The following is a 15,769-nucleotide window of genomic DNA, read 5'->3' as shown; positions in this document are numbered from 1 at the left end:
TAAACTATTGTTTTTTGGGGAAAAAAAATACGGTTTTCATTGACCCCGGGAGGAAAAAAAAATTTTTTTTTCATATAAGCAGTGAAGCTTATGAGAACTGTATGTCTCATTTATAGATGTCTGTGAATGTATGTAGTATTGTTTTAAACAATCTTTTAACAAGCCTGGAAAATGTTGCTGGAAGTAAAGGAAAGCATTAACTGTCTACAAAGGAAAGAAAGTAAGGGGTTAAGAGTCAAGCACTCGATTTTCAAGAATAACTGAATTGCTACTTAAGGAGTTCTGGGACAACCAGCTCGAGCGCTTTTTGAAGGGCGTGATTTCAACCCACTTTATCAAGCCTATAGGCTGAGTCAGTGTTAGGGCTCAAGTGGAATGACTTAAGTCTGACTTAAAAGTGGACTGATAAACCAAGAAAGGAATATTCTGAACAACTGAAAGGTACTGAACATTGAATTCCTGGAAGTTACAGAGTAAACTTTTTCTGGAAAAACAAAATTGGTGCTTAAATCTGCCACTTCTGCATTGTCAGATTCTTTAACATTAAAAGCATGTTCATACAAAAATGATAGTACCAAAGTAAGGAAAGTAGAAAAGGAGAGATAGGGACAAGACAGTATCTCTCTAATCCTCTTGGTTTCCTTGTTCTGCCCATCTCTTCCATCCCCTCCCCATTTGAATATCAAGAAACTGATCCTGATAATGAGACTTTGGATAATGATTACATTTTACTTCACAACTATTCTTCTTCAGAACAATTCCACCCTAATCAAAGCTGATGGCTACAGGTTTACTGTGTTTAGGGTTTCTTTAGGGTTTTTACATTCTTTAGGCTTTTATCCATAATCAGAAAAAAACCCTTCCATTTTCTTAAAGGAAGTTGAGTAATTCATGTATTCTGAATTTCATATCGGTTCCTTACTGTATCTTAGGTAGACATTTATACCAGTGGAAATTGAGGGCAAAATGCTGAAATAGAATGTTTTGCAGCTTCTCCTCCTCTAATCACAATCGCTCAACTTCTTCTTTCAGTGTTTTAGATGCAGAATTAATCATCCCTGACTGAGGTTGGTGGTCATATTGCCAGGCTACCTGTACCATTGCAAAAAACCAAACAATGCAGAAAAGGTCAACAGGTCTTTCAGGTATGCCTGAATTCAAACAGTCTCAAGCTATTAGCAGATTTTATTCTTGCTCCAGCGTATTCTCTATTTCAGATTGTGCCAGTGCAGCTTCCGATTTCTGCTGAGAAATGAAACTCCAACTGGTTCTTTTCTTGTGGGGTTTTACAGTTGCGTATGTTTTTTGCGCTGTCCCAACTACATAAAATAAAGTCTTGTGAGGTTTTTCATGTATGGTGGTAGTGTGAAAGGTCCAACAGTAGCTATGGCTTCTGAGATAATTTAAATTTATTATGCAGCCTACAGTAAAGCTGTTCTTTGCCACCTATAAGTGGAGGAAAGGGGAAAAATAAATAATTATGTACATATATTCTCTGACAGAGTTCTCCATGTCAGGATGAAGGGAAATACTTGCTCAGGGATCTGCTGAGATCAAATAGCGACCGTAAGTTGTATTCGTAAATGGTTAATCGTGACTTAAAAATACCCGTATTGACAGGAACTGCAGGATAAATGTCATTGGAACTTCTTGTTTTTTTAATACACCTTAAGAAATTAAACAAAGCAAACACATTTGGTGGCGCCCTCAGGAAAAGTCCAGTCACTTCCTGAACAGTAATCTGCTTGTGAGCAGCAGATAGATTCTCATTGTTTGCCACTTCCAGTTTCCAGTAATGGGAACGATTACTTGATCTAGCCAGTTTCTGTTGAAGATCTGGGAAAACTTACAAATTTTAATGGCAAAATTTTATCTGTTTCCATAAAACAACAACAGAAAAAACATAACTTCTTTTTGGAACCTGGAGGTATCAGCCCTGATGATGAATATTGTTGTATTTTGGAATTAAGTGTCAGTTCTTCAGGAACGAGATGTATCTTGCTCTTCTGGTGATTTTCTTGCAGTGTAAGTTTGATAACTAAATATCTGGGTGGGTACATGTGTTTCGGGTTTGTTGGGGCTTTTTACTGTTTCCCATTACTGTCTCTCAGTCAGTAAGCTTTGAAAATAACATTTATTTTCATTTTTTTCCAGGTTCAGAACTTTACACTCAAGAGAGAGGTAGGTAATGATAGGGGTTTTTTCACATACAAATTGAAAATAATTTAACTGATTCTTCTGTTGTTGGTATACGTCCATAACAGAGTTTATCTGGATTTGCTGTACTATAGTTCAGTACAAAATTTGGCTGTGTCAGAAAAAAAAAGGTATTTCTTGGCGGTGTTTCTAGGTATAGTCTTTAAATGAGAGATGTGCTGCTCATACTTTAATAAATGTTGTGGTGAAATCTGTCCTAGAGTAATTTGCTTACTGAGGCATACAAGAGAAGAGATGTGAGAAGAAATTTAATTACTAGCATTTTGTTTTGCTCTTTAAAAAACCCTCTCATGCTCACAAGCAAGGAGGTAGGATAATATTTTAGAATATAAGTTAAGGGCACTCTCTCTTGCTTTTTTTCTTGCAAAAGAAAAGATCACGTCTGAGCAGAGTACAGAACTTGTGTTCTGAAAGGAATGCGTTTACTTTTTACATTATCATCTTGCTGACTTCCAGCACAGACACTCTGCATGCTTCCTTCTTTCCATCACGAGGGAAAAATGTTTGCTTCTTGCTGTCACATAGTCTATTCACATGCAAAAAACTTTACAATTTTTGCATTGATTTTATGCTCCAAACTCTGCAGCAAGGACAATTTATAAATAGCTGGTAAGTGTATGTGGCAAGGGACTTCTTTAGATGCAGGAAAGTTTTCCTGTTCTAGTAGCAAATTGCTAATAGAAATCCTAGCCAAAATAGACATACCCAAAAGCTGTAAGTTCTAAAGGAAGGGAAAGTGAATGAACTCATAAATCTTTCTCTACAGTTGTTAATCTAGCAGTGTGAATAAAAATATTAATTACACGAAGATTCTAGTAATTATAAATTTTTAAGCTACAAATCATTAATCATTGCTGTGGTTATAAACACAGAAGCACTATATATATTAAATCTATAAACTTTATTTCTTAAAGTGCTTATCAATTTGTAATTGTTTTTAATCGGAATACTGTATTTGGTATATTTTTTCAGGGACTAACATATCTAAATTATAAATTAATTGGAAGTATTGCTTTTGCGTATCATTCTGTATTTGAATTAATCAGGGTATGAATCCTAAGGACTCTTGAGAATATGATTTCTGGACTGGCAACAATGTAAAGTTAGGAATGTACATGTTTGCTTGCAGAACTTGACCCCATATATCTTCTGTTATGGTCTAGTTACCCTAAACTAGAGATTTAAGATTATCCCAAGCTTGTGAGTTACATGTTTAAAGTAGAATTTTCTGAATGACATAACCTTAACCTTACTTTCATATAAAAAAAATACCAGGATAACTCCAGTGATTGGAGCTGGGCTTAATACGACTCTAAGCAGGGTTTTACTGTCATTTTTCAGTTTATTCAAAGTCTAAATACAAAACTTTGTTCACCTCTCAGATCTTCTTCCAATTAGAGATGAAGACAACAAACCACAAGAAATAAGGAAAACTAAGTAGCTGCAAACTTATTCCAGTGTCCCCTGTTTCTTCTAGGGAATTTAGTAGATTTGGTATGAACATGGCCAAATGAATCATTCTCTCAGTCCCCCAAGGTGAAGGCTGAGCAGATGGACAGTGTGAGCTGTGACAATCAGTGGCTGCCTCTAGTTTATCTGTGCAGTGGAAGGTAAAGCTACTACCACTGTCAACATCTGTGAGATTTGACCACAAAAATTAGAACAACTGCTACTAGGGCACAACAAATTAATTTTTGTGATTAAAATGTAGCAGCTTGAGATAACAGTATTATGTTGGACTAACTGAAAATAAATATAACTCTTTTTTTTTTAATTTTTTCCATCAAGTTTTTACTTTCAACACAGTTGAAATCAAGGTTCGGCCATCTGTCAAAGTAAAGAATGGAGCTCGTATGTCAGTTTTCTGCCACGCTGATATTAGCAAAAGTACCGATTTCCCGCTGAAGCATAACTTTACAATTTTTAAGAATGGCAAGCCTGTCTTCGTGTCCATGTCAGACAGAGAAGATGCACAATATGAAGTACCTGTGGCTAGATCTTCAGATACAGGAGAGTATGAATGTACCGTGGAAGCAGGTGGAAAGACAAAGTCTAGTAACTCCTTACATGTTTGGGTAACAGGTGAGTATTCCTTTAAGTATGGCACTTTTCTAGATACAACGAGAGAACAGTCAGTGCTAAATAGGATATTTTGCAAAGTGAGGTTTTTTTATCCATAGACATCACAGTACTTTACAAGACTTCAGTAGTAAATCTTCACGTTAATGCACAGAAATGAAATCGCAATCCCAAGGCTACATGGCAGATCACTGATAGTCAGGAATACAATCTGTGCCTCCTGTGCCACCATCCCTTCTGTCCTGAGCTGCTGTTCCCTAGACTAAAGGAAGTATTATTTGTGAAAGCTTGTGCCTGTAGATCATAAACATGATGGGGAGCAGGTAGATTACTGTAAAACCTGGAAATAATGCATAGAGATTCTCTGACAGCAGTTGCCAAAGCTAGTATCAGCTGTGGACTACTTCTGCAGACAGTGTTGTATCAGTCTTGTTCTTCCATCTGTTATGAGAACAGGGCCCACCTCCATTTATACCCTTTCTAGCCATGTGCTCTTGACTGCAAGTGACATTTTTGCCCTTGGAAAAGGAACTTGGAAAGAATTTGTTCAGCATTAAATAATTACAGAGTTGTGCAAGGCCTGTAATTTTTCTTCAGAGGCCTGCACCTCTAGGTACAGAAGTTGCCATGACATTTAGTTTCTTTGCTTGCTCATTTCTGAGTGGCAGTAGGAAACACTGAGGAGGAAGTGGTCTTACCTTGAAAACATCAAATTTCACACTTCACACATTGCATTGAAATGGTATTGCCCTTTCGAGGAACATTTTTTTTTCTTCTGAAGGTGCCTTGGCATGCACCCACACATCAAAGGAACTGTCTTCAAAAGCCCAGTTCTTGCAAATTACTGCACTGTTCATTAGCATAAACCACCACCATAGTCATCAGAGATAGTGTTTATTTCAGCATTATGCAATGTTCTATTTCTTGTTTTCTGTTCTAAGGAATGACCAAGCCAATACTGACTGCTGAGGAAAAAGAAGTTTTAGAGGGTGAAGTTGTGAAATTACGTTGTGAGCTGCCAGAAGAAGTACCTCCTTTATATTTCTTTTTCCGGAAGATAAAGATGAATTCAACACCTAAACAAAAACATGTGTACGAACCATATAGAAATTTTTCTGAAGTGACATTTTCTGTTGAAGAGGGAGATAATATTTTATATTTTGATTGCTTTGGAAAGAGAAATGTATTGCTTGAATTTGAAAGCTCAGAACACAGCAACAGAACACTTGTTACAGTCAAGGGTAAGTTGCTTAGCTTTTATTTTTACATTTGTTTGCTTGCTGTAATTAAAAAGTTGGGTCATGAGTTTATGTGTATTCTCTTGCAGAACCATTTATAAAGCCTACTCTGAATGCCAAGCCCTCCAGTAATGTTACAGAAGGAGACAGAATACAGTTTGAATGTTCAACTGTGGTAGCCCGAATGCGTGACATTGAAATCATACTCCAGAAAAACAAAACAATACTGAAGAGTGTACAAGATGAGAAAATATTGAAATACTCTGCAGTAGCTACTCTAGAGGACAGTGGTGAATACCTGTGTAAGGTGGAGCAAGGGAGAGCATCTAAAACCACCAAACTGAATGTTGTTGTGTCAGGTAACACCTCTGTTCATCTTAGAGTTTACTCAGTGAATTAATAATTTATTTTTATTTTTTTTTTCCCCCTGAAAATATTATTATTTTAAAATAACATGATTGTTTTTTTCCTTGACTGTAAACTTTCAGTATAGCCTTTGTTCTATATCCATTGAGATAGACAGTCATACTCTTTTAGGCTCAGTTTGAATTAACTTGTTCTATTTTTATCTTGCAGAATTATTCCCCAAGCCAATATTGTCTGCTTCTAGGAGTAACCTGGATGAAAATAAAGAATTAACTTTGAGTTGCAGCATTAGTGGTTTTCGGAAAGCTAACTTCTCTATATTACGGAAAAATTCAAATGGAGACATCTCACTGAAAAATTCTAGAAACTTAACAATGAGAGTTAATGTGAATGATACTGGATCCTTTATCTGTAAAGCTGAAGTAAAAGGAATAGTCAAGGAGAGCAACCCTGTAATGGTAAACATTTATGGTGAGTTGATACAGAGGCTTAGATCTCAATGGTGGGGGAAAAAAACCCCATAAGCTTATTTATAAGTTCATCTGTTCACAGAATCAGTCTCTAGTCCATGAATTGGCAGGGTGTCTATTAGTTCTTGCAGTATTAACTTCTGTGAGGTGTGCTTGTCATTTTTACTGTAGAGGATTTGGCCTATCATGATCTAATCAAGCCAGACTTTTCCAGGGCTGGCCCTAGGAGAAGGGACTTAGCATGTCTTCCTTCTGTTCCCTTGATTCTGCTAGGTGCCAGATAAATTCTCATTCATTACCATTTGCAGGAGCTGGGAATGTTCTGCAAACCTTTCACTGATCAGTTTGATCTGAAACTCTGTCAGTGTCCGCCTTGAATCCCTCCCTCTGGCCCTCCAGGCAGAAAGCCATGAGAGGCAGAGGTCATCTGGATAGCTCTACTCCAGAACAGCCAAGTTTTTTGCTATCAATACAATCCCCTCACCAGCACGCTAATTATAAACACGCTATTTTCCTTCCCTCTCTCATGGAACAAGCACAGTCGGTTCTCAAGTCTGTAAAGGGGGATTAACTGGGTTGTGATTCCCTGTGCTGCAGAAACAGAGGTTCCTGATTAGGTGCTGCAGGATCCATCTCAGGTAATACATGCAATGGTACCTGCATATATTTTTGTTCTACAGATTTACTCCTTGGGTGCAGCTAGTTCTGAAGTTTGGATGATCCATAGCTGGGTCACTGATCCTTTTGTTGCTTTCCTTTATATTTTTCTTGTAGGCTATTTTATTCTAAGTCACATATATTCTATTGTCTATATTATTGTTTTGTTCAAGTCACCCTCTGCTTCCATTCTATCAATGAGGAAGAGCTTCCCAATATAGGCAAACTAGCTAAATATTGTATGTTTATATGCTTTCTATAAAATAATATTGTATCTTTCAGCCTTATGTGGTGTAATTTGAAACAGTTTGTTTTCTTTATTCTCCTTTTAGCTCCAGTCTCCAAGCCAACTCTTTCTGTTGTCAGTGGTTTACCGGAGGTGGTGTTAGGGAAGCCTCTACGGTTAATCTGTCGTTCAGCGCTGGGAACACCGCCAATAACATTCAGATTCCACAAGGGAAATGAAGTTAAGACAATAGTGACTAATGACACATACGCTATGTTCTTGGATGAAAATATTAGACAAAATGACAAAAAAGGATACAAATGTGATGCTAGAAATAATCACTCCAGTGGTATGAAAACTAGCAATATTCTAAACATCACAGTAATAGGTAAGTCTGTTTAATTCTTCTCGTCTAATGTCATATTTTGACTTCTGAAACTGTACTAGCAAATGATGGACTAAGCAAAATAGATGTGAAAAGTTTACAGATTTTTGCTTACTCGAATTAAAAATAGTTGGACATCTGTCTCACAGACTATTTATCACTAAAGTAAAAATCACGATAGGAATGTGAATCAACTACATGTAAGTTTATTTTAATGTTAAAAACTGTTTTAGTAAAATTAATGATTAAAAATTTCAGGACCAGATCCATTTTCTTCGTGTTTGATTTTCATAGGACAGTATTAAATGTATACATAATGATATTGAAGTTAGTCTATGCTTTTACTCACTAAAATAATTGAGCTAACTAGATTCCTTGTAAAAGATGTAAATCTGCACTTTTAATAATCCCTCTAAATACCTCTGTTATTAGTTGCAGTTTTCAGAGGCACTGAGCATATGTTCAACACCAGAAGCTGCAGTTGCTGAGTAGCTCTGAAAGTGAGACTATTATTATGCCTTATTAGCAATTAGGAGTTACTGTATATGAGCAAAGTCTCTGATCTCTTCACACAAATATGTGTGAAGTAGAAAAGGAAAATTCCTCTGCCCGTGAGGGAAGATGGTAGCTGAAGCTTTAAAAGTAAGATGAATTGGAAGTCCACAGAAGAAAGCATGGTGTCTGATAAGCTCTGGGAGTCTTAGCAGTACTCCAAGAAGGGGATTGCAAATGAAAACGCTGTGATTTGCAAATGTGCTATTTGACAGATATGAAGAGAAACCGAAACACATAATAATTCTGTAGTAGGCATGTAAGACAGGTGTTAGGACTGATAACTCTTAAAACATGTGTGTGGTTTCCCCTGTCATGTGTGTAAGGGCGTGTCTTGGTAGGATTTTTTAACCAGTATATTGTGTTTTTGGAGATTTGTTTGGTGCACTCAAAGCAGATGGTAATGAGGTTTCATGTGACAGTTCCTGGTTTAGATCCTAGTGGTTCAAATGTTTTGCTCAAGAAAATTCTGTCACTGATTTAGATATGTTCTGTCCGCATCACAAGCAGTTCCCTGTGTACCCAAAGAACTTGTTAACAATAGGTTTCACAATAGGCCTTAAGGAAATTTCTTGGATATCCTGTACCCAAGATAGGGATTGTACCTTGAATTTAATTTGAAAATCTAGGATAATGGTAGAGAATGGAGTAGCTGTTTGAGGAGGCACACTGAAGCCCAATGAAGGTCCCAAACAGTTGCAGGCTTCGTGTTGACAGATACTGTCTTGTTGAGGTTCATTTTTAATAGTGAATGAGGTAAGCAGAAATATTAGTCTCCTACCCAAGTGGAAATAAAGCACTGATTATGGCTGCTGCTACTGGACGACCTGAAACTATTTTTAATCTACAGAAGAAACCAACTAATTATAGGTATTGACCTGTTATTAAAGGAAATAATAATTTGCTTGTAACATCTTCAAAATATCTATCTGCTCGGTAGCATCACCTCTACCTTGCTTGGTTCAGAGTTGGTCAGTTTTGTCAGTCTGATGTAAAAAATGGACTACTTTGGTAGTGGTTTGGCAATATGTGGTGAAAGACAAGTAGAGCTGTGTATCCTGTGCATGTTGTTGGCACCTATGTCGACGTTGTTTGAGCAGATAGTAACTGCATACAGCTATTGGAAAAAAACAGAGTTCTTTGGGACTGTAAGGGAATTGGTGATGGCAAATCCACTTGTAGAGCCATTTTAACCCGTATCCTTGACTCCTTGCTACTTTTCTTGAATGGATCAGCAGTATTTTAGGTTTACCTAACCTGATTACAGCAAAGTAGTCCAGGACCAGGGCAGAAGTCTGTTCTTGACCTATTGAAAAGAAGAGAGAATTTCTCTCTACTAAGGAGTTTTCAGTTTTGTGTCCTGGCTTGAACCCAAATTGTGTTGGTTTTAATAAGACAAACTTGTGGTTAACAGGCTGGTTTTTCTCTGAGCTTTGACGATGAGATGTGTATGGCTAGAACAGATACATCCAGATGATTACATTTCTTCTGAGTCACTTGGGTTATTGCAGAGTTGAAGGACATGCTCTCTACTCTCTGAGCCCCCAAACAGGTCTTTAAATACAGTATTTGCATTTGCCTAGACTATAGGAGTAGGACTGGAGCTTAAGTTCATCAGTTCCACCAGGATGTGGGTTGCTAACACTAGAGAGAAGCTGAATGATGAAAGTCTGAAGAGATTTATCCAGTGAGATTGCAAGTCAAGATAATTTGAAATAGCAAGTAACAAATAAACAAGTACAAAGCATAATCTTAGTCCACTAACAAGTGGGTATTTCTTTACTGGAACTAGTGTATCCCAGCTGTTAGAGCAGTGGTTGTATTGTGACACTGCTTGGAAGTTCTGAATAGAAGGTCACATTTTGGAGCTTGGTGAGCCAGCCTTCTATAGTCCACCACTCCTGAGGTGTTGACTTCGAATTCTCTGTATTCTGTCTTTTTTGTCTGTACCAGATCTCAAAAAATACTTATGTTTTATAGAGCAGTTCTCTCTGTGATGGGATCAGTGGTAGTAATCCACATCTTAATTCTGTTTCCTGCTTCCTATCTAATACAAATACAGCTTTCATGACTAGCAAGCAGCTTTTCCTATCAGATTTGGTTTCCTCCTTCTTCTGTATCAGTGTTGCCTTAAAGACTCCTCCTTTACATCTGCCTTGTGTCTTCCATGACCCTGCCCCAAACACATATATAATATTTCCAGAGAAATTTTGTTTAGTGATTTTTAGCAAAACAAATGCTACATATCCCAAATATTTTGTGAAGCTACTAACATCCTACATGCCTTATATTGCAGAATGTATGTATGTTTTCTTCCCCAGATGATTGTAAGTGCTGATGCTCATCTGCTCCTACGCTAGCTCTGTATACGCTAATATACTTAATTTGTAAACAGCAAACTTAAAAACTGTATTTTGGCTAATAACTGCATTTCTTACAAGTTGTTCAAATGCAAACTGACTTCTCTCATTGTGTTTGCTGTAATCTCTAACCATTAGAATGGGGACTTGCTTGTGCCTTTGATCCATTAGCTGCTGATATTCACTGTTGTACGTTAAACAGTACAAGAAAGATATAGTTAGCATAAAATAGCATAACTCTGCATAACTATATAAATTGAACTGTAGTTATTTACACTGTTGAACTGCTGACCAATTATTTCTGAAAATTAAATAATCTGGAGGTTGGGGTCTGAGGGGCATCCAAAGGAGTTTAAGAAAAGAGGCTGACTGACTTCTGTACAATGGAGATAGTTTCCTTCTGTGTCTGCTTTGTTTCTTTATGGTGCTCTCTCTGTTTCTGGGTGTATAAAAACACGTACTAGAGGATGCTGTCTGGCAGAGACTGATCAGAAATATTAATACTGTTTATTCAACCTCTGTTTAACTAAGCATTAAAGCAAGTATTTCTACAATATTTGATCATCTAAGTTATTTCTAATAGTGTTAATGTTGATTTTCTTTGTGCCTTCCTCTGTAGTACCAATCACAAGTGCCAGCTTGGGCAGTATTCCGTATGGAAAAGTGGAGGATGGCCATGAGACTACTTTTCTCTGCTCTGTGACAGAAGGATCTTGGCCAATCCACTTCAGGATTTTTAGAAAAACTGATCATGAAGTTCTTCTGTTTGAAACAAGTGAAAACGCAGACAGAATAGTGTGGCGCAAGAAAGCAATGAACAGGCAGGACACAGGGACATATTACTGCATGGCTTCTAATCGAGCTAATGTGGATGTGAAAAGCCATCCGATCACCATCAGTGGTAAGCTAAATTTTACGATAAGCTGCATGCTATTATGACAGGTGAGGTCATGCTATATGGAATATTACTAAGTAGAACTCCCTTACTTGTTTTTGTTCCACCATTGTCAGAAGTTCGACAGAGAGATCCATTTATAAACAGAGATTGTCTAAATTACGTTAAAAAGTTTAAGGGGCACTCAGAAGCCAAAGGAGCCAGATGCAAGCTAAAAGCAACCTGTTGTACTGTTTTCAGTCACAAAGGAGAGGCTCACTAGTGAACTTCATGTGCAAGTCTCCTTAAAGTTCTTCCCCAGAGTGTAAGAAGGCCAATTTGTAGTAAAATGAAAGGTCAGGAACTGCAGAAGTTGGTAATGATGACCTGGCACTGTACGTACTCTCAAACATGTCTTTCTTATTTTCAGTCATCTTAGCGGTTTGGAAGAAAGGAGTCATTGCTGCATCTGTCCTAATACCTATCGCAGGAGCAGTAACTTTCGCTTCATGGTGGTTTTTGTGTAAGAAGAAAAAGGGTAATGAATGGTCCCCTTCTATTTGTTTGGTAACAAATGTATTACAGTTAAACATGCATTTGTTTCAGGACCCAAAAGGCTTGTGGGGCTGAGGCTTCAGGAGGTGACTAAATATAAATTAAAAAACTAAAAATCTACTTAAAAATGGTGGGTGCTCCAAATTAAACTGCAAGTATGTTGAAGCTTTCCAAGTGTATTGGACAGAATGGGAGCATCTATCTAATGGTGCTGGGAAGGCAGTAGTGAAGAAAAGGCCAGAATCACGCTGTTCTGATGCAGTCCTAGGTCTGGAATTCAGTCCGGTGCAAGGTAGAGGCAGACAAGGCCTGAGGAGTTTTTTGATCCCTTGTAGAGCTATGACAATTTGATTTGGGATCCCAACTCAGGTGTAACTTCTCTAGTCCTCATGAAACAAATTTAAGATTATTAGGTTGTGGAGTTATGTGGGGTTTTTTTTCTCCCCACGCTGTAATACAATTTCACTTAGTGATTTGTCTTTTATCATTAAGGTATTCTTTCAGATCTTGTTCTTTTATAAAATAAGTAAATCTGGTTTATCCTGTGATATGCAGTACATTACAAAGTATGTGAGAAAATTTGGAGTATCTGGATGTTCCAGACTGCTTAAACTGGCCAGGCTGTCTGGGGGTTTGGGAACTTAGGGTCTCTGAAAAAGATATTTAAGGGACCTCGGTGATAAGGAGGATGTAGGACACTAGGTAATTAATTTTGTGATAGCCAAGAGAAATTATTCTGACATAGGTAGATAATCGTTATATTTTTGTTTTGACTTTTAAATTCTTTTATTTGTGCAATCTATTAATAGATGCTTTTATTTTTCTCTGTCAAGCTAAAGGACCATCCATGGAGATGTCTGGGTAAGATGGCTTGCTTTATGGTAATGGCGAAGTATTTCTCTTTAAAGATATCCTTGTTTCAGCTGGGATAGAGTTAATTTTCTTCCCAGTAGCTGGTACAGTGCTGTGTTTTGGATTTCATGTGAGAATAATGTTGATAACAGACTGACGTTGCTAAGTAGCACTTACCCAAATTAAGGATTTTTCAGTTTCCCAAGCTCTGCCAGCAAGCAGTTGCACAAGAAGCTGGGAGGGAGCATGGCCAGGAGAGCTGACCTGAACTAGCCAAAGGGCTATTCCATACCACAGAATGTCATGCTCAGTATAGAAACTGGGGGGAGTGGGCTGGGAGGGGTGGATCACTGCTTGGACATTGGTCGGTGGGTGGTGAGCAATTGCATTGTGCATCACTTGCCTTTTCTTGGGTTTTATTTCTCTCTCTTTTTGTTATATTAATTTTCATTACTGTTAGTGTTAATATTGAATTTTTAATTATTGTTATTATTTTATGTTATTAAACTGTTCTTATCTCATCCCGCAATTTTTACTTTTTTTTTTTCTATTCTCCCCATCCCTTTGGGAGGAGGGAGCAAGTGGCTGCCTGGTGCTTAGTTGCTGGCTGGGGTTAAACCACAACGGTCCTTTTTGGAGCCTAGCGTGAGGCTTGAAGGGTTGAGATAACAACAGATCTGATCAGAGTGTATTAAACCAAATTTGTTAGAAGTATTCATTGTGTTGGTTTAATAGTCACTGGTCACAATGTCGTTTGCTCTCGGAGCTGGTGTGATTGTTTTTAAAGTTGCATTATGTAATACCTTACTTGCAGTATATGCTCCCTGTCGTGCTGTTCATTGTCAGTGGGAACTGGGCTAAAGTTATCATGTTGTTGTTCTTTGCAACACTGGTTTATGATATGATAGAATTGCTCGTCATGAAAATAACCTGGTATTTGTACTCAGTACTGCTGTCACCTCTGTACTTTGGGAGCCATCTATTGGAAACTATTAATAAGTACACCTTTTACCTTTTCTGGGAAAGCCAGCCTATAGAGGAGACCTCTTCCCACATCTTCCTCTTCTTGACCAGGCTAATTAAAATAGCATTTGAATATTTTAAATATCCTTGGGATGTTGAAATGGTCCTTTTGCTAGTAACCCTGAATGTGGTTCGGGTCCTGTTTAGGGGTAAACAACTATTTCAGAATACCACCCAAAGATCAACCCCTGTGACAGGTATTGCAGCTACTCAGACCCTGGTAACAGACACTCTGGCTACTCTAACTCCCATGACAAGCACTGTGGCTACTCAGACCCCAGCAACAGGCACTGTGGCTACTCAGACTCCAGCAATAGGTGATACAGCTGTACCAGAGAATCAACCAGTGCCAGTATCAGTTTCCCCCATACAGAAGAAGAGATATAAAAAATCAGTTCCCATAGTGAGGGATGAAGATGAATCAGGGTCATCATGAGAACAGGAGGAAGAGGCAGAACCAGAGGTTCTGATCCTTATCCCCAAGGGACTTGCGAGGTATGTGAAAAGATTTCAGCTGTCGTCCAGGTGAGCACATTATCACTTGGCTGCTCTGATGCTGGGATAACAGGGCCAGCAGCTTGGAATCTGAGGGTAAGGAAGCCAAGCAGCTGAGATCCCTGTCTAGGGAAGAGGCATTGACAAAGCAATTGGAAAAAAGATACAAGCCCTCAGCCTCTGGAGGTCACCCTTCAAGGAAGATGTATGTCAACCAGGGAAGTGAACCGCTATGGAGAGGAGTATCCAATACTTGAGGGAATTAGCCACATGGGAGATGGTTTATTATGACCTGGACAATGCGCGGTTACCCACAGATCCAGATGAAGTTCAATGCACACAACCTACGTGGCAGAAGTTTGTACGGAGCACACCATTGTCGCATGCCAAGAGAGGAGACCTGAGGTCAACCCCTGGGGTTTGGAGTCGGGGATATCAAGGATCTAAAACTCTCCATACTCCATCTGGAAAGGTGATATTAGCAGCATATGCAGGTGTCTGAACTGCCTCAGAAGTGGTTGGTACTGAGACAGAGTTCCTGTTAACACCCTGATTGCTGGTGCTGGGCTGGGTGTTCAAAGGGAAGGTTCCTTCTACACATCGTACAACTGATGCTGTGTGGAGTGTGTGGGTTTCACTGATCACACAATGGATTTGAAAAGGAAACTCTAGTCACCCAGGAATTTTAGAAGTGATCATGGACTGGCGAGAGGGCAAAGATTTTGGAATGTTGCCAGAAGAGGGGTTGATGTAGCTGAAGAGACCCCACTGTATAATAAACTTTCAGAAAATGAGAGGGAGCATGCCCTGTGTACTGATGGATCCTGTCACATTGTAGGAAGGCATCAGAGGTGGAAGGCAGCTGTATGGAGTCCCCTGCAACAAGTTGCAGAAACTGTGGAAGGAGAAGGTGAATTGAGTCAGTTTGCAGAAGTGAAAGCCTTTCAGCTGGCTTCAGATATTGCTGAACGAGAAAAATGGCCAGTACATTTTCTCTGTACTGATTCATGGATGGTGGCAAATGCTCTGTGAGTGCAGCAGTGGAAGCAGATTAACTGGCAACAAAGAGGTAAACCCACCTGGGCTGCCACATTGTGGCAAGATATTGCTGCCTGGCTAGAGAACCTGGTTGTGAAAGTGCACCATGTAGATGCTCATGTACCCAAGAGTCGGGCCACTGAAGAACATCAAAACAGCCAAGCAGGTGGATCAGGCTGCTAAAGCTGAAGTGCCTCACGTAGATCTGGATTGGCAACATAAGGGTGAATTACTTATGGCTTGGTGGGCCCATAATACCTCAAGCCATCAGGAAGGAGATGCAACATATAGATGGGCTTGTGATCGAGGGGTGGACCTGGCCATGGATACTATTGCACAGGTAATCCATGAATGTGAAACGTGCTGTGATCAAGCAAGCCAA

The 15,769-nt window shown here is 38.8% G+C and overlaps 1 protein-coding gene across 8 annotated transcripts in view; it reads left to right on the top strand.

Annotated features, from left to right (window-relative positions):
* Positions 1-1,773: 1,773 nt before the first annotated feature.
* The window catches only part of PECAM1 (platelet and endothelial cell adhesion molecule 1), a 38,099-nt gene continuing 24,103 nt past the window's right edge, over positions 1,774-15,769 (top strand). For all 8 annotated transcript variants that reach the window (XM_074922256.1, XM_074922255.1, XM_074922254.1 and 5 more), the window contains exons 1-10: positions 1,774-2,025; positions 2,155-2,181; positions 4,006-4,299; positions 5,238-5,537; positions 5,624-5,893; positions 6,111-6,371; positions 7,360-7,641; positions 11,170-11,451; positions 11,855-11,962; positions 12,813-12,840. In XM_074922256.1, the coding sequence (XP_074778357.1) occupies positions 1,992-2,025; positions 2,155-2,181; positions 4,006-4,299; positions 5,238-5,537; positions 5,624-5,893; positions 6,111-6,371; positions 7,360-7,641; positions 11,170-11,451; positions 11,855-11,962; positions 12,813-12,840 (1,886 nt within the window). In that variant the 5' untranslated portion in view covers positions 1,774-1,991. The remainder of the gene's footprint in view (positions 2,026-2,154; positions 2,182-4,005; positions 4,300-5,237; positions 5,538-5,623; positions 5,894-6,110; positions 6,372-7,359; positions 7,642-11,169; positions 11,452-11,854; positions 11,963-12,812; positions 12,841-15,769) is intronic.

The sequence above is a fragment of the Athene noctua genome, chromosome 18, assembly GCF_965140245.1.
Source record: "Athene noctua chromosome 18, bAthNoc1.hap1.1, whole genome shotgun sequence".
Taxonomy (NCBI): domain Eukaryota; kingdom Metazoa; phylum Chordata; class Aves; order Strigiformes; family Strigidae; genus Athene; species Athene noctua.
The sequence above is the reverse complement of the archived record's forward strand: the minus strand, read 5'-3'. Positions and strand labels throughout refer to the sequence as shown.